This window comes from Ictalurus punctatus, chromosome 12 (assembly GCF_001660625.3).
Source record: "Ictalurus punctatus breed USDA103 chromosome 12, Coco_2.0, whole genome shotgun sequence".
Lineage (NCBI taxonomy): Eukaryota > Metazoa > Chordata > Actinopteri > Siluriformes > Ictaluridae > Ictalurus > Ictalurus punctatus.
In genome coordinates, this window is record NC_030427.2 from 15,599,357 (window position 1) to 15,623,288 (window position 23,932).

Sequence of the window (23,932 nt, forward strand, 5' to 3'; positions counted from 1 at the left end):
CCCAAATATTCACCCACCTACTTAAGGGTATGGCACATAAAAGGTGATTTTTTTATTTTTCAGATTTTTTTCTTTTTCAGAAATAAAAAACAGATTTTGTCACCTCACAATTTCATCACACGGCACAGTGACACTTTCTGAATACAAGAAGTTCCCTTTCAAAGGGAACTTCGACGTTGCATTTAGCATAACAGTATGGGAACGCCTAGCGCGCGTGACCGGTATCTGAAGCTTGTGTAAAATCATGCCTCTACTTATAGGCCTGCCATGATCAGGTGATGTGGCAATTAAGTGCGTTGCATGATATATATGGCACCTGTGAACCACGCCGCCAGACTCTATTATCTTCAGCGAGACTGCTGCTGTTTGTGTGACCAAAAAAAATAAATAAATAAACAAGCAAACAAAAAAAAGCAGCTTCATTTCTTCTCGACATTTTCTCAAAATCTCTTAACTTTTCTGTTTTGTTTTTTTTTTAGAGGAAAAGAGAGGTGAGTAATGAGCGAGAAAGAATTCAGGAAGTGTGTTACGGCTTGCTCCCGTTTCATCACGGGGAAAAGTGCACACTTTCTGGGTGAAGTGTTTAGGAGTGTACCATGCGATGGCAGCCTCAAGAGGCTGTGCATTGTAATGGCTACATTAAGCAGCTCGACTCGCGCTCTTCTCGGATGCCGAAGCGAGTTGGGTATCAGAGCCTTCGGATCTAGGCTGGCCGCTGCCGAGGCAGCTAGCCGTCTGAGGTTCGGGAGATCTCTTATGGATCCGGAAGAGGAGCCGGAGATGAGCACTGCTCTATCTCTTGCTCTGTCTTCCGGGTTCGGCTCTCTGCTGGGTTTTGGAGCTCACATCGTGACTCCTCCTTCCTCTATGGAACACCAAAAGGTAATAATTCCTCTCTGATTCCGAGCAGTTAGAAGGATGTGTTAAAAGCTGAGAGCAGCATATAGAGAGCTGCTTGAAGTGATTACCTAGTGAAAGTAAATCCCTCACACTGCAGAAACTCCCCTGTCTTCCAGAAGGGCATGACAAAATCTCAGGCTTCTGGGGGAAAACCATGCATAAGCCATATTCATAACCCCACGATGTTGGATTATTCGGCCATTGTGGGAATGAACGGCATGGCTATTTAGCCGACGGCAGGTAATTACGGGGGCCGGCTTGCATCCAAGCCATGTAAGGCCACCGTGGCATTGGTAGGCAAGCCTCTGCAGTAGTAGTCTTGCTTGTGGGTCACTGCAGACAATGACAGTGTTGCAGGCCTACCAAGCAGACCTGCTGAGTGAGCTCGACATATTGCGGCATTCAAAAAAAAGCCAGTTCCTTCCCTGTTGTCTTGAGCTCACCCGGGTGTCCACGAATGGAGCCTGGTCCAGCACTAGTGTGAGGGAGACCCAGAAGGTGAGTATGGCAGCCCGTCAACCCCCACAGACAGCCAGGGGAACCGGGTGGCCACAGTCGCGGTCTGCTACTAGGCCTGATCAGAAAATGGTCATAAAGGCCATGCAGGCACAGAAGAACGGTCCTGAGGGGTCGTGGAGGGATGTATCTGGGGACATGAGGTTGTTAGGGTAGGTAGCCCCCAGTGCTACTGTAGGGCCTCCCCTAGCCAAGGCGGTCCCCGAGTTTTCAGTGTTCTCTGGTCAGCGAGCTGTCACAGGGCAACGAAAATCTGATGCTTTCCCTCCAATAGAATGTGGAATAGTTAACGTCACTAAAAGACCATCGGGCAGCGTGCAAACTACTGCCAAATGCGTCTCCATGGGTTCTGTCTACTGTAGGAAGGGTTACCAGGTACAGTTTATAGCTCGACGACCCCCCCCACCCCCCCCGCCCCCCGTTCACAGATGTGCTCACCACAGCAGTCAGCACAGACCAGAGGCAGATGTTAGCGCAGGAAGTAAGTTTCCTTTTGGACAATGGGGCCATAGAACATGTACCCCGTTCCCAAAGAGGGGGAGGTTTACAGCCATTATTTCCTGTTCCGCAAAAAAGTGGGAGTATGCGGCCGATTTTAGATCTGCGTCATCTGAACCGTACTCTTCGGACATACAGGTTCAGAGGCTGATGCTCAAACTTATCGTGCCACAGATTCAGTTCGAGAACTGGTTTGTGGTGATAGATCTAAAAGGTTCATATATCCACGTAGGAATATCGCTAGCTTTATCCCCTCGCACCTTCACAAAGTACATGGATGTCACTCTGGCTCCATTGGGACTCCAGGGCATCTGTGTACCAAACTACCTGGACAACTGGTTAATTCTAGCATGATCCAGGGAGCTGGCGGTTCAACATCGAGATGTTGTTCTCGCCCACATGAAGAGCTTGGGGCTCAGGTTGAATCTCAGAAAAGTATGCTTTCCCCGGTGCATATGATTCTACTACGATGAGTACATTTCTATCCACAATATGCGTAGTGTCAATCCTATCAACACTGAGCAAGATAAAGCTGGATTTTGGGAGACTTTTGGGTGGAGTCCAGACATGTGGCCGAGGTCACATCTGTATGCTGCTCCCCCCATCGCTCTGCTCCCACAAGCTCTAGCGAGAGTTCGCCAAGACAGTCTGCTAGTAGCACCTTTTTGGCCCGCTCAAACATGGTTTTGAGAGATAATATTCCTGCGAGATGGCACTCCTTGGGAGATTCCCGTCCACAGAGATCCACTGTAGACCCAGTAAACTGTGCAATAGCTACAGTCCTGGAGCTCCTACAAGAACGTTTCTCAGTGGGCTGGGCTCCTTCTACAATCAGGGTTACTTGGCCGCCGTTTCAGCCAGCCATGCCTCTGTTGATGGAGCTTCTCTGGGGCAACATCCTCTAACTTCGAGGTTCATGCATGGTGTCAGACGGCTGAGATCCATCTGCAGGCCGTGCATACGTGCCTGGGACCTTCTGTGGTCCTGGAAGGTCTGTCGGGTGCCCCATTTGAGCCCCTAGAGTGGATCTACTGTCTCAAGCCGGAGGGCTGATTTATCACCCTCTGCCAAAACTACGGAAACTGTGGGTCTGGCCCCTGAGGGGCACCAGCTCATAGATTCTGGTCTCACAACTGAGATTGTTGAAACCATGTTAAATGCTAGAGCACCATCCACAAGGAAATTGTATGCACTCAAGTGGCAGCTTTTTGTCTTGTGATGTGAGGAACGTCAGCTAGACCCAGTGAACTGCACAATAGCTACAGTCCTGGAGTTCTTACAAGAATGTTTCTCAGTGGGCTGGGCTCCTTCTACAATCAGGGTTACTTGGCCGCAGTTTCGGCCAGCCATGCCTCTGTTGATGGAGCTTCTCTGGGTCAACATCCTATAACTTCGAGGTTCATGCGGGGTGTCAGACGGTTGAGACCCATCTGCAGGCCGCGCATACCTTCCTGGAACCTTCTGTGGTCCTGGAAGGTCTTTCAGGTGCCCCATTTGAGACCTTAGGGTGGATCTACTGTCTCAAGCCGGAGGGCTGATTTATCACCCTTGCCTACTTATAACACTGTAGTTGTTAGTTCATGACAATATAATTTATGTTGTAGTGGTAGTTCAGTGACATCCTTCAGGACATTATCAACCTTTAGAAATATGATGTCCTTTTGTTTTATTTTGTTTTTTTTTGTCATGGTTTGAATAAACAGTCGATGTTTATAACATGGCTTAATTTTCTATTGTAGCATTGCTTAGGGTTTATTTCTGCTGGAGATTAACAATTGTTAATGTTAATATTACCACAATGCTGTTGAGAACTTGAAGCTGAAGGTGCTTAATTTTTGATGACAGCAACTCTGAAAGTAGTGCAGCTGCAAATCACAGGTTTATATTAATGCGCTCGTTCTAATACGTCATTGTTTCCATAGTAACAGCTCAATTATAGGGTCTTAATGTGGGTTTAATTGAGGAGTCCCAGAGTGAGTGGTCTAGCCCTGTTGTCCCGATTCCCATAGCAGACAGGTCAGTCAGTTCTGTGAGAACTTTAGAAAATCAGTGAGGTGTCTAAATTTGACACACATATACCTCTCTATGCATGACATTATTATTTAAAGGTTATGGCAGCTCAGTGGTGGCTAAGGTATTGGGCTACTGAGCTTCTAATCATAAGGTCATGAGGTCAAATCTCAGCACCACAGTGCTGCCATTGTTGGATCCCTGAGCAAGGCCCTTAACTCTCCACTGCTCAGCTGTATCCATTTACAATTTTATTTTGCTTAAGATAAAAGCATTGGCCATATTAGATAACTGTAAAATTATAGCAAGGGCTGGCAGCAAACCCAGTGATTTAACATCTGAGGGTTGTCCTGGGATCCTTGAGACAGGCAGCAAAGCCAAAGAACTGAACAGGAACTGGAAGTGCATCCCCAAAAATACAAGCCAGTAGTGATTGCTGTCTACTCAAAACCCAAGATCAATAAGGGCTGCCGGGATACTATCCCATTATATTCCTATATAATAATTCAGACGTACCTAGTCCTGTGTCTGATCTCACTAAAAAGGGAGCACCAAACCCGATGCAGTTGATGGAGTCATGCTAATAGACCTTTATTCAGATGAAAGCTGTGTTTTATGGTAGCCCACTCTTACATCAACAGGGGGAAGGAGTGCCCAGTGCTGTACAAGGAAGATATAGCACTATATCACCAGTTAGCTGGTCCTCACTCTCCAATACTATCTGTTAAGGTGGGCATTCACCCTTTTTTGGAGCACACCTCACTTCAGTGGTTCCACCAGATGAAGGATGTGAATGCAGGGATTACTCCTTGGTACCTGCCACTTCAGCCAGTTAATTTAATTTGATCTACAGTACGGGGTGCAGATGTGTCAGAACTGCGAGAGATGTCCTCTCTCTCGAAGAAAAGGTTGGTTGGTGGAGTCAGCAGAAGGCATGCCTGCAATCACGTCTCCTCAGTTCCATCACACCGACCACCAGGGTATTACACACATGTTTTTGGACCATGTATGTGGACCATCTGTTTAACTTCTAAGAACCCATTACATTATTCTGTTTAGTGAAATGTTTTCTCAGCATGGTCAGTGTTCCAAAGGCTTGATAAAGAAAAGGCTGCAAAAATGTAAAATAGCACTCTATGTAAGTCACACCAGTGGGTTTCTGAAACTGGTTAAAGGTGAAAATGACACTTGTTGAGGTCTGGAAGTGTGAATTTGTGGAACAGCATTAAAACATCCGTGTCCATTGAACTGTAAAATGTTTAGTGATTTCATGCACAGCAATGTTAAATACACAGCTCTGTTTCTAATAAAAAATTTCTGCTGTTTTCATGATTGCTGTTATGATCTGTGTATAAAATCAAATTTTAAAAAATAATAATAATAATCCAGAAAATCCTAAATACTGTTACACAAACCAGACTTTTAAGTAGATTGGAAGGTGAGGTTGATGTGTGAGGTTTATTTTTATTTAAACACTGACTCTAATAGGAAAACCAGTTAGTGTTACTACTCAGTTATTGTCTAGAAGATTACATAAGTTTGAGACATAAATTTCAGACATAACATTGATTTATTTAGTGTTTGGTTTGTGTTTCAGTGATCTTATCATGTTTGAGGGTGGCTGTGGTACAGATGGCTGGAGTTCCTGGGGTCTGGGCTCTCAGTGGTTGGAGTTTAGGGTTACTGGGTTACTGGTGGCTGCAGTTACAGATGACCAGCTTTTTTCAGTGGCATCAAAATACAATTAAAAAAAAAAGAATAGTATAAATACTTTTAATGTTGATCCTTTTTGAGCATCAGTCATTTTTGGCTCAATCATTCTACTTTGAATTAAATAACATTTTGACTCACTTCCATACTTTAACAAGTAGTTTAACATGAATTGTTTCTCTGGACTTTTTTTTACCCCGCAGAGGAGAAACATTAACTTAAAATGTACCTCACAAACCTGTGTGTCCTGGTCAGTGCGGTGACATCTGAAAAGATCTGATCTGTTCCTATGCACGTAAATGATTCATACCGAAACTCAGTTCAGTCTGCAGTTCAGTGTTCTAAAAAAGAAAACTTTCACCTTTGTTTCGTACTTTTTCTCTGTACTGAAGTTCAAGTTGCTTTCCAGATAATAATAATAATAATAATAATAATAATAATAATAATAATAATAATAATAGTAGTAGTAGTAGTAGTAGTAGTAGGGAAAAAATATTATTTAGAAGAAGAAGAATGTTGCAAATGGAAGGATGGCTTCACCTGCTCTAGTGGTAACCTCGACTTCTACTGAAATTAGGTGGGCAAAACCTCATGACCACACATATGCATGACAGCAGTGTATCTAACGGTGAGTGTGTCAAACAGGACAACAAAAGATAGCCAATCCTCCTACAGATAAAGATCTGTCTACTAAGATCTCCTGCAATCATATCACATATTCTACTGAACTTCAACATCAAGTTCCAGCAGCTTGTGATGAGAAACTCAATTAATACAATTCAAAAGCAAGAAATTTGTGTTTCACAGGGTTAGCACTGAGCTACAGCCACAAAACTGCCTTATCGCTCTATAGTTAAGAGCAGCAGACAGGTCTCACCTCCATGTTAACTGTATTATAGGTATTTATTGGTTCATGTGTTCTCCTGTCTTCAGGTGGATTTCTGCTCTCCATCACCTCACACACTCCTCACACACTCCACCACTGTGCATCAGGATGAAGCTCCTGAGCTCAGAGGTTGTGAAGGATTTTATGAAGGTGATCCAGTGTGCTGAATTCTTCATCCAAAACCCAGAAACAAACATCACCATCACCCTTTCTCTGGTCAAAAAGAAACAGTGAATCTGTTTTTTGTTTTGTTTTGTTTTGTTTTGTTTTGTTTTTTCGGAATACATTTGAAACAAAGAGTGGGAAAATAGTCCTCAGGTGAGTGAAGCAGTGTATATGTTTGTGTGACCGAGAAGCTGCTGAGTTTGACTGCCCTTAAAAAAATACGGCCAATCATAATGCATAAATTTTTCACAAACGATTCAGTCTTTTTGAATGAACAAGTAAGTTGAAAGATTCAGTATAGTTCACTGTCATTCCATTATTTCATTTCAGTACCTTCCACACAATTCAGAAGAAGAAGAAGAAGAAGAGGAAGAAGGTTGGCAGTTTCACTTGCTCTAGCAGTAACCACAACTTCTACAGAAGTTAGATAGACATGAAATAATGACCACAAGTGTATGTGAAAGCAGTGTTTTAAAAAGGTGAGTGTGTGAAACAGGAGAACAAAACACCAGCCGGTCCATCCACAGATAAAGATCTCTCTACTAAGATCTCCTGCGATCATCTCACATCTTCTACTGAACTTCAACATCAAGTTCCTGCAGCTTGTGGTGAGAAACTCACTCTCTCTCTCTCTCTCTCTCTCTCTCTCTCTCTCTCTCTCTCTCTGTGTGTCTCTCAGTTTTGTACTGATTATAAACTTTTACAGATAATTATTGCACATTGTGTGTGACACCGTGTGGACTACCCTACAGGCTGCCAATTGCAATTCCAGCTTCAATGCTTTTTTTATGCTGACCAGAAAGTAATTTCAAGATATGAGTAAATATGTTAAATAATATCCCTGCATGATCTATATGAATAAATCAATAAGTGTGGTGCGCTTATGCAGTTTAATTGGACGCCAGGCCGTAGCAGAATTGTGGTATTATTTTTTCATTTAATTATTTAAGGCATGATCTCCTGTAAACCAATATTACCCTAGCATTCAATAATTCTGTGTGTAGGTAAGAACGTTTCAGAAAAACAGGACTGTTCCTAACTGAATTTTATTGCTTAATGGAGGACTTTCCCACGCCATATTTTGAAATACAAGTTGAAACATACAAAAGCATGGAAGTCATGTCAAGTTGTTAAGTCATCTTCAATAGTCTAATAAATTTGCAGTTCACGTTTGATTCGAGTTTGAAATGCGACACAGATAGATATAAAAGGTCATTTTTATATCTGACAAAATGTTAATAATAATAATAATAATAATAATAATAATAATAATAAATTTTAAATCCATATGCCAAAATGCCATCAGAATGCCTCTTCTCCTCCTCATTCCCTCCTAAAGCTCTGCTGACCTGTTCCCAAATGAATCCCTGAACTCTGCAGACATGATCATATGTGAGTTTATTATCACATGGTGATAGTGTGCCATTCAGCTGTGGATTCATGTTCAGTGCTACTTCAAATAAATATGTTTACATAGTACAACAATTTAGGAAAAAGAAGAATATTTTAATAAGCTGCTGTCCTACTGTACCATACAGCAACTTAGTTTGCTGTTGGTTAGTGGTCGTAGTGAAAGACTTAATATAGGCCTAATATCGAGACAAATGTCATAATATTAGAAAATAAAATTCAATTATGATGATAACAACAAGAAGAATTAATATTATTATATGTAAAATTTTTAGATGTGGATTCATGTTAGTGCTAAAAAAAAGGTTCAGTTCTGATTGAAGAGTTGTACAGATGAGTGGTGCAGCTCTCCTACACTGCACCCAGATGATGCCCCCTGATTTGCTAACATGTTGTCTTCATTTTTTTATATTTTGGTCACGCTGTGCTTCTGTTTGACTATTTTACAAATATGACTTGATCTGATCAGTGCTACTTCAAATAAAATGTTTAAATAGCATTTATGTTACTGCATTGTTTTATTTTTATGCTAGTAAGTGGTGTTAAAAATGGGTCTAACCATCAATAAGCCAGTGTGTTATGATGTTGATTGTGGTGGGCCGGGTGTGGTGGTTCGCCAGAAAGTCCAGGGCCACTTTTTGGTCCTAGTCCACCACTGATTATTGCTATTAATGCTAAATATCATATTTTGAAAATTTAAACATCGACGGTGAAGCACTGAAATGAATGCCCCATTCCTATATTTTGCCAGGGGCCCCCAAGTCACTAAATCCACCCCTAGATGAAATGTTATCATTTTGCAGAGAAATGGTCACTGAAAAAGATCTGTCCTGAAAATGACACTTCTGACACTGGAGACTCCTTCCCTAAAACATTACAGAAACATGTCCTTACTTAAAGAAAACTTCTCTGCATTAGCAGTTGTTTGTTTTTGATTATGGTGTGTATATAGGCAACATAATGTGTTTCTGGAGAAACGGTTCTCTCATCTCTCAGGCGTGTAAGAGTTTAATTCTCATGTCATGAGCCACACTGCCACAAACCTCGAAACGGCACGGAAGCAGGAGCGGGCGGCGGGGGTAGAGCGTAGAATCGGGAAGTTCCAGAAACGTAGTCGTAGGGTAAACAAGGGTCAAGCGATCGGGCGAACAATACAAACGGGGATAGGCAGAAAGCGTAGTCGAGACAGAAAACAAGGGTCGAGGATCACGAGAAAGAAAGAAAGAAACAAACTAGACCGGCTTGGTAACGCAGAGAAACGAGCTACTGAGCGTACACTTCACGTATAAACTGGGTGAATGACTTCCCTAAATACTAGCGGTGAGTGTGTGATTGGTGCCAGGTGTGTCTGATCAGAACTCCGGGGATGGTGAGCGCATGCGTGCATGAGAAGTGAGTGTTGCATCTTGGGAATTTGAGTTCTGCTCGGACCGAGCTGTGACACGCCAGCTGACAAACCGCAGAGAAGACATGATCAACAGGAATATTTATTTCACAGATTGGCAGAGATAAATACAATAAGCGAGCAAGCAAGTATATAGCCTAGAACAGAGGCTCTCAACCTTTTGTAAAGGCCCTCCCCCAAGCCTCCCCTATCATGTGGCGAATACCTAATATATTTGAAAGGCAATAAAATACACAGAGTACCCAAATAATGCCCTGTTTGTTTTTCTTTAAAACAATTTGCACCTCACTTCCGATCGCTCCGCGCCGCCCTGGTTGAGATCCACTGGCCTAGAAAGTCCCTCGTAGCCGTCCGCCTGAGCAGGGATGGCACCAACAGTTCGAAGGGTACGAACACAGTTAACAGTCGAGTCCTTTCCTCTGTTCTGGAGAAAGCTGGAGAAAGCTGGAGAAAGCTGGAGAAAGCTGGAGAAAGCTGGAGAAAGCTGGAGAAAGCTGGAGAAAGCTGATAGCGCTTCATACCCGAGGTCACCACGAAGGGAACCTGAATGGTAGCTACTCACGTAGAGACTGACAAGACCAGACAACAGGCATGTGATAGCGGTGTGCTTATGAATGGTTCCTGATTAGGGTGATACAGGTGTGGCAGGTCAGTACTCAGGTGATTGTGAACGGGTAGGTGGCGCTAAAGGACCTGGTGTTGATGGTATGCTGGCTGAATCTGTGACAGATTCATATGTGTTTTTCTTTTTTTCTCTCCTTCCCTCCCTCACTGCAGGATTCTTAAACACACACACACACACACACACACACACACACACACACACACACACAAGCGCGCGCGCAGGGAAGGAACAGGAAAGTGGCTAACTTCAGCCAGACTGTGTTCATCAGCTTTTCTCAGCACCAGAATAAGGTGTAAGTTTTACCACTTTCTCAGATGTGTCCTTACACTGCATTTACACCCCCCAGAATGTACAACATGTTACTGTGTTCAAATGAGTGAATGTGTGTGTTACTTCAGAACATTTAGCCTCTTACCCGTTAACACTTCGTTTGTGCTTTTGTTTTTCTTTTTTAGCATTTTTAATGTAGTGATTTAACTTTAAAGCTTATGGACAATCAGCTGTTTTTTTTGTTTGTTTTATTAAATACAATGTTAATTTTTTTTTAATCCTTTGCACAATTCTCAGCATAGCCCACATAGATACATTTAATACCTTTTTCATAGCCTTCAATTTGCACAATGTTAGAAGGACAACATTGGGCAGAATGTGAAATAGCGTGTTTTTTCGAAGAAATACAGGAAATAGAAATTGGCCTTTTAAGTAAACTAATCGATTAATCGTAAATAATAATAATAATAATAATAATCGACCGATTAATTGATTATCAAAATAATCGTTAGTCACAGCCCTAAAATCATTTTGCCCACATAGATCCTATGAAGGACCGATATTATCATCCAGCATGGTCATACCTATATTGACCCATATGGGACCCATATAATTTGCCCATTTTCAGCGCATGCCCACATGGGAACCCATAATCCATTTCATGCCCAGATATCAATGTTGGCTAGGAACCTGTCTCTATGCTGTCAATTTATAGAACATTAATCAACACTTCCTGACCAATCACAGTCCAGATTTCAACATTTCTGAGGTGGAATTAGAAATCAACCAAAAATAAACATATTATTTTCTGTATATCAGTAATATAAATCCATTTCTCTGTTGAATAATCTGCATATGTTTAATAAAGCTTCACTGTTTGCTTTGAAAGTGGGGGATTTTTTCACCTTCATTTCATCACACTGCTGTTTTCAGCTTCTTTATAAAAATGCTGAGCTTTTTAACTGAGGTCAAAACTTCTTAAAAGTTGTTACATTATTCCATGTAGTGAAATGTTTTCTCAGCATAGTGTGTGTTAAAACTGCAAGCTGTAGTCTGACCACAAAAAAAAAAAAAAAAAAAAAAAAACACCAGTGGCTTTCTAAAGCTGTCAGAGGCATTTTTTGGATCCTGGAGATGTTTTCACATGCCCTGACATTTGTTCTTATTTCAATTTTAGCATTTTAATGCCAAAAGTCTCATTGCATTATGCAGACCAACTTTTGTTTAAAAAATTAATACATTTTGTTTAAAATAGGAAGTTTTAACTTTGTTAGTATAAACACAAATATATTTAAATATATTTCCACAAGACTTTTGAGTACTGGATTATGTAGGCCAGAGTCATTTCTACAACATTTTGTGAAAACCACCCTGTTCATTCATTCACAATTAAACAAGGCATTGATTTAACTTTTGCATGACACTTTTTGTTTTAGAGAGGCTGTAATGCTAGGCTATGGCCATAGGTCAAAGGCACATTTTTGAGCACAGAGATTTGAACACACTGTCACACACTATTGTGCCATTCCTGGCGCAAGCAACACAGTAAACACTGGTCATAATCTAGCCAAAACTAGGCCAATTAAATATAGTTTAAACATTCATATTATTTTTATATCATATTACAGTGAGGGAAAAAAGTATTTGATCCCCTGCTGATTTTGTACGTTTGCCCACTGACAGAGAAATGATCATCATGCTGATCCTAAAAGCTGTTCCTGCTCCTTTAGATGTAATAAAGTGTTGATTCTTTGTATAAGGTTTATTTAACTAACATTTACTGCATCAGGGATGGAATAAAATGCAAAATTGTGTGCTATTACAGGAAAATAATTCACAACAGGGTGGTATGATGCAGGTGAAGTGAAGGGGAATTACTGTCACCACCATGAAGGTGATTATTTCCCATAACAGCACGTCCCCGAGTGTTTTATACCAGAATAATTTACCATTATTTACACATTTTAATTTATTAATGAACAACACATCATACATTTTATCCATTTATAATTACATTTAATGTTGTGGAATGTCAGTGAAACAATTTCCTTATTTTATAGCAACTACATGATAAACAGTTGTTCCTTCAACTGCCTATTTTTCCTCTCTTAATTTTAATAAGAAAAAAATAACTTTATTAAACTTTCTTTACTTTGGAGGCTGAGACAGTGGGCAGTGCTGATGTGTAACAAAAGGACATTAGCTTGTTCTTCACCACAACTACATCATGTGACAAGTGTATGTGACAGCAGTGTTATAAAAGGCGAGTATCTGAGACAGAAGAGCGAGAGACCAGCCGTCCTTCTACAGATAAAGATCTCTCTACAAAGATCTCCTCCTGCGATCATCTCACACCTTCTACTGAACTTCAACATCAAGTTCCTGCAGCTTGTAGTGAGAATCTCTCTCTCTCTCTCTCTCTCTATATATATATATATATATATACACACACACACACACACACACACACACACACACACACACACACACACACACACACACACAGTGGGGGAAATAAGTATTGGAGACATCAACATTTCATATGGTTAGTACTGATGTCTGGTGAAAATTTCATGTGAATAACCTCATTGAAAATATATTTACTGAAAAAAATGTTGACACATTCAATACTTATTTCCCTTACTGTATATGGTGAAATAATAATGTAGCACTAGGACTGAGAACTAAAACCAACTTTACCCCAGTAGCAGCTTCAGTAGTTCCCAGAATTGATGACATGATTGTAGCTGGTTCAATTTTTAATGTGACATTAGAAACACGTAGCTTCCTAATAGTTCAATATGCCGTTCATGAGCTAGTGACCACAAATACCCAAATGTCTCAATATGAAACTAAGTTTACTGCAGTAAGAATCAGCACCTTGCAGCCCAACTGTCTGCATGCATGTCAAATGCAACATTCACTATACATTTTTCTCATTACACCTACTACATTACTTTCCATTAATGAACAAGTACACAAATCAGAAAATAAATGACACTCTATCATAAATTATTTGCAGCTGGTACATACGTATATCCTTCAAAATAAACACTGCACAAAAACATGCATGAGTGTGAATTAAGAGAAACGAATATATAATATGCTCCTGAATATTACTTTCATAAACGTGTGTTATGTTAAGCACCCAGTGTGCATTTGAAATGGTCATAAGATGTGTGGAAGCTGCTTATAGCTGAATGAAAATAAACTCTGTGCTTAATGGTGGATGGAGGCTGAAATGTCTACTGCATTATCTGGGAGATTTTAACACCTTGGTCAGCTCCAGCCTCAGTAACATCCTGAAACGAGTCCAGATCAACCTCTCTGTGCTGCCATGCACTGCTGATCTGACTCTAGACTAGCGGATCTGACTCGCTCAGACTCACACACACCTTCCACTTCATGCAAAGACATATCAAAGTGTTAACTGTCCTTTAAAGCAAAAGAAAATAATAATTTTCCCAGTGTAGACTTGTGCAGTCGACTGTAGAAACGGATTTATAAAGTATGAGATATTTTCATAATTACGGAGTTCATAAAGCTGCTTTCTTTCTCTACTGTCTGTCTCACTTTGTTTTTCCATCAAACAACTAGTCGACATTCCTACAGCAGTGATTAGTGAAGGAATTAGTCTATTAGTTATTCTATGGAACCCTTAGCTTATAGATATCTATCTATAATATTATTATATATTAGATATTAGGGGTAGAAGCACTGAATCAGTGTGTGGATCACTGGACTACTTAAAAAACAGATTTCACAGCCACTGTACAGGCTGAGCACTGAGCTACAGTGACAACTCTTATCTATCTATCAATCTACTGATGAGAGCAGGTCTCTCCTCATTTTAACTGTATTTGATCTATTCAGTTATTCTTCTGTTCTCCTGTCTCCAGGTAGATTTCTGCTCTCCATCATCTCAGACACTCCTCACAGAATCCTTACACACTCCCCACACACTAAACACACACGCCTCACAAACATTCCTCACACACACTCCTCATACACTCCTCTCACACACACACTCCTCTCACACACACTCCTCCACTGTGCATGAGGATGAAGCTCCTCGCTCTGGTGCTCCTGCTCTCCACTTTCTCCTCACTGACCCTGACGATGGTTGTCAATTCTTTTAAACAATCCTGTCCTTCATTCTTCATCCGAAACCCAGAAGTGAAAAATGAAATCATCATCCCCACTATCTTCCATGGAGATCAGTATAAGAAGATTTGTCAGCTCTGGAAAAAAGCAACCAGATTTGCCACCGTGTATGACACTGTGAGGAGGATCCCTGTTTACTCGGCCTACACGTTGTTAAAGGTAGAGAAGACTAAACGCAGCGATGTATGGAAAATTGAACCTCAGGTCAGGCAGTGTGTTTAAACCTTTCATTTCTGATTTATTCATGTATGCAGCATTTACGTACTGAACTAAATGATTTTCAGGCAGGAAAAACCGTCTGGACACAGATAGTAGCAAGTAAATGCGAAATAACCAAGAAATAGTGCATGCAATAAATAAGTCAGTAAACACAGAAACAAGCAAATAAATAAATAAAACATTCTAAGACTTTTAAGACTTTACACCAATTTTAAGATTTTATTTCTGTAAAATTAGGTTTTTGTGTTTTATTTATTATGAACAGTGTTGATTGACTTGTTTAATGTGTTTGTGTTTAATTCACTACTATTTAATTTCTCCTCCATAACAGCTTGAAGATATCAACGAATATAAAAACAAGAAAGAGATGATGGATTCCCCGAGAGACCTGAAAACTTTGGGAAACATAATTAACCAGGCTGTGGACTTAGATTATGGAAAGAGTGTGTATACTCGAGGTCATGTGTTTCCACGTAGCTATGCTGCTAATCAGGATCAAGCAAATTCCACCTTCACTTTAACCAATATAGCACCACAAACACAAAACAGCAACGGGGCGTGGGCAAAGCAAGTGGAGGAACCGATGCGTACTGAAATAAAGAACATTTGCAGGCTAGACCAAAAGCACCTGGCGTACATTGTGACCGGGGTCGTTCCAGGGAATAATTGGATAACGATAACAAGAGGCGAAAACAATTATGAAAAAGGAATTAATATCCCCAGTCATTTTTGGAGCGCTTTCTGTTGCACCGGTAAAAATGATCATAAGGAACTCATATCGAAGGCCTACATCGCTGAGCTAGTGAACTTTAATGTACTGAAGCTCTCCATTAGCAGGCTGAATAAACGACTCACAGAATTGTATGGTCAGAATTTCAGTGTGTTTCCAGGATTATCAGTTGAGAAAATACAGCCTCCTTTCTAACCTGAAATTCTCTATTTAAATCTAAAAATCGCATAAAACAGCCTCATTTAGTTAAAAACGTATGTAACAAGAAACATTAAAATGCTCTATTATATTCCATCTCATCTTCTGATGGATTTTTAATTGTACTAAATCAAGGTGTTTATTTACGGCTGCTTCACACTCGGACAGCACATGATTTACAGATATCTCTATAGAAGTAAACTCTTTTAGTCATACTGAAACTTTATTAGCTCCTGACCAATCAGGTCACAGGTTAGGGGTGAGTGAGAAAAACAAACATGGAGGACAAAGTGCTGGTATAAAATGAGTCTTATTAGCGAAGGAATATAAAGATATTTACATTAATCTTTTTTTCATCTGGATTACTGAGAATAATAGATCTGTTAGAAAAGTGTAAAAGCAGCGTAAAAGACACTTTGTTAACCTTCATTTTTCCTGTAACACTTGTACACTCATGCAAAAAGCTTTTTAATCAACATTGTTAGGTTTGCTTCTCTGCTAATAAAAGCTATTATTAAACATTATGCAAATATTATATTCAGTATAATTACATACATTTCTGTCTGTTAATTATCCTGCAGATCTTTAATAAAACTTCAGTTTGCTGTGAAAGTGGAGAATTTTCTCATGTCATTATTTCATCACACTGCACAGTGACACTTTCTGTGTAAAAGAAGTTTTAATGCTAAATGACAGCTGAGTTTTCAGCTCCTTTATAAAAAAAACTCTGAGCTATTTAACTGCAGTGAAATCTTATAAAGAACTGTTACATGATTTTTTATATTTTAAAATTTATATTTTATAAAATTTATTCTTCTTCTTCTTCTTCTTCTCCTTCTTCTTCTTCTTATTCCTCTTCTTCTTCTTCTTCTTCTGCTTCTTCTTCTTCTTATTATTATTATTATTATTATTATTATTATCATTATTATTATTATTATTATTATATTTAGAATGAATTTCCAGCAGGTGGCGCCATTGCACCAGTGTGTACAGAGAGGGAGCTGAGTTACAAGTTTATAACACTGTGTGTGTGTTTTAGAAATAATTTAAACTAAATATAATCATATCCGCTATAATAATAATAATAATAATAATAATAATAATAATAATAATAATAATAATAATAATAACAACAAATACATTTATATAAATACATTTTATAAAATATAAATTTTGTAAATACCTTTATTGACAAACAATCTAATTAAAACAATATACATAAAAACAATTCTCCTAGTTTATATAAACATGTGTGTATATATATACATACATATCACACATTTATTTTACATTTTAATATAATTGTTTTTAAAAAAATATTAAATACTTTTATATTTGTTTTAAATTTATGTAATAAATGTATGTGTGTTTATACAAAAGGAATTGTTTTTTTTTAAATGTTCATAAAAACAATAGTTATATCTTACATCAAATTATTTTTACAAATTCATAGTTTAATATATATTTTTAGATATCTCAGTAAGATGTTTATTTACTTGTTTAGTTAGTTAGTTAGTTAGTTATTTTTTGTTTGTTTGTTTGTTTTATCTCAGATTTTATTTGTCTGTGCCAGTGTGAATAATTACAGAGTAAACGTCATGATGATTCAGTGGGTGTGTGAATGTGTGTGCGATGGATTGGCACCCTGTCCAGGGTGTACCCCGTCTTGTGCCCCATGCTCCCTGGGATAAGCGCCAGGTTCCAAGCGACCCAGTAAGGATAAGTGACTCAAAATACCCTTAACACAAGCGAGTGAAAGTGTAAGGACGTCTGTCAAACATGAATGCAAACCGAAACTGTCTTTATCAAGGGATATACTGAAAAAACGCATTAGCTAAATCTACGACTGTAAACCATTCACTATTTGCTGGAACCTGGCTTAATGTAGTGTAAGAATTTGGCACGTGTGGAGCTCTCTGTTTTACTGCTGCATTAACCACTTGCAAATCTTGTACAAATCTACATTCATCATGTTGTAGGGTCTTGATTTTTTTTTTTTTTTTGCTTCTCACACTGGAAATATTGGAGCGCGCACTGGTGAGTCAGGACAGGGAACAATGATCCCTGCTTTAAGTAGTGAATTAAATACTGGCCTAATTCCCTCAATAGCTTCTGATTTAAGAGGGTATTGCGATTATCTGGGCCTAAAGTCAGATTTGGGCATGATCACGACTGGTGGTGCACCTCTAATCAGGCCTACATCACGTTTCCCTTGGGCCAACAGCCCGAGAGGCACCTTCTTCAATTGTGAGTGTATCTCTAGGTGTGTGGGGCTTGTCCCAAGGTTCAGAAACATTCCCTTGTCATGACATATTACTGTACATCCAGGTTAACTTTGCACATTTCCTGAAAGAATTTTTTATAAACTCTCAGTGTCAGGCTGTACCATATGTTGGAGGTGGGTTTCTGTTCCCAATCTGTAATTTTTTCACTCTCACATAATCTGACCCACGGTCCCACATCTTTCTACTTACTGTTTGTTCTTTATTTTGGCTAATGAGACGTGAGGCGCTGATTCTGGAACAAAAAATACACACAACTGCGTGTCACTCAATTTGACTGAACATGCACAAATTTTGTCACACCAATATAGTGCCTTTAGGTACAGCTCTTCGCTTTCTGGGATATGCATAAACCATTATTTCTCAAAATCAAAGTCTCTTCCTTCATGCACTTGTGTTGTGCAATGGAGGACAGAGGACAGCATAAATTCAACATAGTTGTCCATCATCTTATCATGTGCCAACATCAACAAATGAGCACAGACTCTAGGCTTGTTATGCATGGACCATTGATAAACCCAGAGCCCTCTTTCTCTAACAAATGGAGTTCCCAAAGTCATCAGTTATTGTTACTCCCTGAGGTGAGGACATTAAATTTAAGTGTAAAACACACATTAAGTCCCTGCCCAGTAGATTGACTGGACATGAAAATGAAATTAGGAATTGGTGGGTTACTCATTTCCTATTTTCACATTCACAAACTAGCGGTTCAGAGAAACGTTCTAATACTGAAAGTCCTGCCCATGGAGCGCAGTGACCGTTAACTCATTTTCGGGGATTCTTTTAATTCGCAGTGTTTGTTTTATTACTGAATACATTGCCTCCGGGTACTCCGGTTTCCTCCCCCAGTCCAAAGACATGCATGGTAGGCTGACTGGCATGTCCAAAGTGTCCGTAGTGTGTGAATGGGTGTGTGAGTGAGTATGTGATTGTGCCCTTCGATGGACTGGCACCCTGTCCAGGGTGTACCCTGCCTAGTGCCCGATGCCCCCTGGGATAGGCTACAGGTTCCCTGTGACCCTGAAAAGGAGTAAGCGGTTGAAGATGGATGGATGGATGGACGTTGCTCCCGATTGTACCAAAAATGTGACACTTTTTCCATTAACTACAAGACATATACATGGTAACTGTGTAAAAGGAGAGGCATTATACTTTAAAAGGTTAAGTGTCATGACTGGTTCAGACATTTGTGAATTATCAGTCTGACTAATGTGGGATGTGGGTGTGTGTATATATTCCTGTTCTTTGTGAGCTAACTGATAGTTTGGGTGTCTGATATCACCTCTTCTGTTCCCAGGTGCCTAGTTTGGTGGGGGGTTAGTGGCTCAGTTCTGACAGGTTTGGATAGAGTGGCGTAGGCTGGGCCGCTTCATCGTGAGCAAGTGCCTCTGAAACTGCAGGTCCCTTCCTCCTTACTGGCTGTGGGCGTCGTGGTGGGGCGGAGTCCAGGTCAGGATTGGCTTTCTGCAATTTAGCACACTGAGAGACAGATGAAGGCCTTGCCTTATATTTTTTCTCTCTTTTATGTGCCTCGCTCTGCCATTCAGCAAATGCCTTCCAGTCAGCCAAAAACTGTGCATATTTTTTTTTTTTTTTTTTTTTTTTTTACGTTTAGGAATATCTCTCTTCTTTGCTTCTATGTTAAATTTCAGCTGTTCTAACTGTCTAAGAGAAAACTATCTTTTTCTAGGAAACCACATTCTTTAACCCATACATCATATTGGTTCAAACATCCTTCCCCATAATTCACACACATAAATGTGATATAAGGATCAACATTTGAGCACCTTGTACATACCATAGAACGTGTCACAGGATGTGCTTAGCTACATGTTTTTCCCATATTTTTCGTTTTTTTTTTTTTACAGCTTCTATAACTTTCAAAGTTTTAATCAATTTAACATGCTATGAAAATCAAGTGAATATGCATTTTCATGCACAGACAGAAAAGGTTCTAGTGTGTGCCAAATCTCTAGACATTCAATTAATCATATAACCTATAGGTTCAATAGAGCAAACCTTAAGAATGTAAGAGTTTACCTGTGAGGGCGAGTCCACATACAGCAATTTGGTAGGACTTACAGTTTTCTCTTCCCTTCGTTTTTAAATTTTTTAAATGATCTATTTATTTATTTATTTATTTTTCTCAGTAAAATTTACTTGAGCATTAAATTTGCCAAATGTATCATGTACCGCTGATATGATGGAATGAGTCAATGGGGTATGCCACTTGATAATAATCCGCCGTAAAAATACTGTGCCTCTTGCGCTTCTTAATAAGTACTCTCTTTACTGATTTATTGCGTGAACCGGACTCCTTCCGTTAGCAAATATTTTTACCGTTATTATCTCTCTCTATATATAAACCCGTCGGTATATGTCCTAATTTTGAAGCTGTGATCTAAGAAACACCAATATCTGTGCCGTCGCAGAGGCGAAGTTCCTGGAACTTCTTATAAGATATTGCTCCATGTAATACTTCTCTCAATGTAATACACGCATTTCTTATATCATTGATTCTCTTCCATACAGACAGCAATACACAACGACTTCATAAAATTCTAATTCTAATTCTAAATTCTTGATGATTCCTACCAGTCAGTGGTAAGGCTGCATCGGTCTTTCGCACTGCACAATAAAGATCAAATCGCCTTTGTGTCAAATCAGGGCGAAACTTTTTCACGGGTGTCCTCCGGTTTACTTGTTGTCCAGAAAAGCTGAAAGACTCACGCAGCCCACCCAGGGATGAAATTGTCCTGTAAATTAAAAACGAAAACGAGTTTGAGGAATTTCTTGGAAATAAGACAACACTCGCAGACTCGTTCTCTGAAGGTAAAAAAGGTTTATTACAGAAAGATGGTTAATACAGGATAGAATAAAGCAGGATAGAATAATGAGAGTGCTCTGAAGTGCTCGTGCTGAACCACTACTATATGTATGAAACGCAGAGCATGACACACTTCTGTGTACCGATAAGATGCAGGTTGAGGCAGTTCAAACAGGCTTTGTTTTAGGGTCTTGAAGATGTGCAGACGAACCTTGAACAGAAGAACATGTTTGTGCCTCTTTAAACAGATCAACATTCTGTACTGATCTCAGTGACACGACATGGCCTTCTTAGGCGTTATCCTCAGATGAATATGAACAGAACAAGAACAAAACTATGAATACATAAAAATGAATAATTTCCCTCACAGGAAATACAGATATTTCTTTCATTTACGGGATTCATAAGTTTGCTGTCGTCCTGTTGGTGGATTTTAGATGAGCATCGTGTGAGAAATTTCTCTCACTGACAGAACTTTGTCGAAGGCCATCTTTGTTTCAGTGGCACTAAATCAGCCGCCATGTTACACCTTCCACCTTCCAACTCACAGCCGAATAATTCTGTCATTTCTGTCAGCAAAACTGTGCCAAAGATCGTAGACTGGAATGAACCTGTAATAAATGGGCCTCTCTCTCTCTCTCTCTCTGTTTCTCACTCTCAATTCAATGTGTGCTTTATCGGCATGACAAGATTTTTGTAGTGAAAAAATGTATGAATAAACAGATCTCTCTCTCTGTCTTGCTTTCTCTGTCTCTCTCTCTCTCTCACTCTGTGTCTTCTCTCCCTCTCTCTCTCTCTCTCCCTATCTATCTATGCCTCTCTGCCATTTATGTCTCTCTCTGTCTTTGTCTATCCTGGCCACTCTTTCTTACTTTCTCTGTCACTCTCCATCTTTCTCTGTCTCTCTGCCTGTGTCTCTCCATCTTTATCTATCTATCTATCTATCTATCTATCTATCGAAATCGATAGTTGATCCGCCATTTTGTGCGATCCTGTGTATAAGATCGATGTATTGTCTATCTCAAACGCCACCTTTGGATTTGTGAAAATGGTTTAATCCTGGTTCGCTCACTACATAGGGATGTAGTGTTGATTTGAGATGTGCCCTCGGCCTGTCAATTCAGTGTGTAGGCAGCAGGAGGAGGAGGAGGGGCTGTGGAGGAGGAGGAGGGGCTGTGGAGGAGGAGGAGGGGCTGTGGAGGAGGAGGAGGGGCTGTGGAGGGAGGAGGAGCTGTGGAGGGAGGAGGAGCTGTGGAGGGAGGAGGAGCAGGTGGAGGGAGGAGGAGCAGGTGGAGGAGGAGGGGCTGTGGAGGGAGGAGGAGCAGGTGGAGGGAGGAGGGGCTGGTAGAGGCAGCAGAAGCAGGAGCAGGAGCGCAGCAGAAGCGATTGGAAGTGCATTTAATTCTGCAGGAGATGTTTCCTGAGCGTGGGGAAGAGCTCCAGTTGGATGGAGGAGACATTTAACGGGAGAATTTCTCTCTCAGCCTGGCTCACAGTCCGGAAAGAAGGAAGGCTGCGGGAGAGTTAGCGCTAACTTCATCCGGAACAAAATAATAATAAAGACCCCTAAACACACACACATACACACACCGCGGACCTTTAATCCGAAATAAATCACTTTAACCGGTAAGTAATATTCACACATCTAACCCCATCTATATGGTTTAGCTTGTTCTGCTAGCCGGTGTCGCTAACTAGCTGTCTTACTTAGCTGGTGTAACCCGACTGCTGTGTTTATTAGCTACAATGCTAATTGTGATTAGCTAGCTAGTTATTGTAACCTAACATTCATTAATGCATTAATGAATCATTTCTGATTCACTCTATGTTTTGGTTAATTTTACATGAACAGCTCTGTGTGTGTGTGTGTGTGTGTGTGTGTGTGTGTGTGTGTGTGTGTGTGTTTATGAGCGGTTTTAGCCGAGTTATTCAGGCTAACATTATGTTGTTTTTGTTAATAATGTTGTTTTGTTTTGCAATAAACGTGTTCATTTAGTCTTGCTTAGGAATGTATTTCATTCCCTGCGTATTTACACCGGTGTGTGTGTGTGTGTGTGTGTGTGTGTGTTTTGGGTTGTTTTGAGTTTAACTCGAATTTACACATCAGGAAAAATTTTCTGTCTGTTTAGCTGTCTCTCTGTCTCTATCCCACCCTGTCTCACTCTCTCTGTCTCTATCCCACCCTGTCTCACTCTCTCTGTCTCTATCCCACCCTGTCTCACTCTCTCTGTCTCTATCCCACCCTGTCTCACTCTCTCTGTCTCTATCCCACCCTGTCTCACTCTCTCTGTCTCTATCCCACCCTGTCTCACTCTCTCTGTCTCTATCCCACCCTGTCTCACTCTCTCTGTCTCTATCCCACCCTGTCTCACTCTCTCTGTCTCTATCCCACCCTGTCTCACTCTCTCTGTCTCTATCCCACCCTGTCTCACTCTCTCTGTCTCTATCCCACCCTGTCTCACTGTGTGTGTGTGGGTGTGTGTGTGTGTGTGTGTGTGTTTATTCGAATTCTGAGAGGAACCGGAGTCTCTGGAATGCTGTTCCTGACTCCACACAGACCGGAGACCTTTTTCTCGTCTTATTTATAGCCGTGTTCTCTTTCCGGTGCTGAGCATTCAACACCTTCTGCTTCATTTACAGATAAATGTGTTCCGTTTGTTGTATTGCCTATGCCCAGTCTTTGTGCAATGCGTCTGATAGATTGTCTCTCTTTTCTCAGCTTCATAATGGCTTGTTTTTCTCCCATAGACAGCTCTCTGGTCTTCATGTTGGTTTATTCTTTTTAACAATAAATACAGTCTTCACAGGTGAAACCCAAGACTCAAACCAAGAGTATATATTCAGAGCTATTCATTGTTTAAACATCAATCTATCAGGACACACCTGGGTAATAAGAAACACCTGTCAGTTTCATGGTCCAATATTTTGTTTTTATAATGTAAGGTGCCATATTCTAAGGTGTTTAACACATCTAGATGTAAATAGGAGGAAATAAAAGCTGAAATCTTAAACTCTCTCGTCATCTTCGTCTTTTGCTCTCAAACCCAAACCTCTTCAGTGTATAGCACAAAAGATAGAATTGGGCTGTTCCAATACTTTTGTAGGAGACTGTATTAT

The 23,932-nt window shown here is 40.1% G+C and overlaps 2 protein-coding genes across 6 annotated transcripts in view; both read left to right on the forward strand.

The window, feature by feature from the left end:
- Positions 1 to 7,057: 7,057 nt before the first annotated feature.
- Positions 7,058 to 16,317, forward strand: LOC108273157 (endonuclease domain-containing 1 protein). Of its 4 annotated transcripts, none has more exons than XM_053684177.1 (5): positions 10,323 to 10,417; positions 12,221 to 12,289; positions 12,555 to 12,789; positions 14,295 to 14,763; positions 15,110 to 16,317. In XM_053684177.1, the coding sequence occupies exons 4-5, from the start codon at positions 14,452 to 14,454 to the stop codon at positions 15,701 to 15,703; spliced, it is 906 nt and encodes a 301-aa protein (XP_053540152.1). In that variant the 5' UTR covers positions 10,323 to 10,417; positions 12,221 to 12,289; positions 12,555 to 12,789; positions 14,295 to 14,451; the 3' UTR covers positions 15,704 to 16,317. The 4 variants fall into 4 exon arrangements, with proteins under 4 accessions (XP_053540155.1, XP_053540152.1, XP_053540154.1 ...); XM_053684179.1 differs by having other exon boundaries at positions 14,299 to 14,763; XM_053684180.1 differs by lacking the exons at positions 10,323 to 10,417; positions 12,221 to 12,289; positions 12,555 to 12,789 and adding an exon at positions 7,058 to 7,293.
- Positions 16,318 to 22,139: 5,822 nt separating this feature from the next.
- Positions 22,140 to 23,932, forward strand: part of si:dkey-237i9.1 (SEC14-like protein 1) — a 41,161-nt gene continuing 39,368 nt past the window's right edge. The window contains exon 1 of one of the 2 annotated variants that reach the window (XM_017481460.3): positions 22,140 to 22,441. The gene's annotated coding sequence lies outside the window, so the exon portion shown is untranslated. The remainder of the gene's footprint in view (positions 22,442 to 23,932) is intronic. The other variant, XM_047159082.2, reaches the window with a different exon arrangement.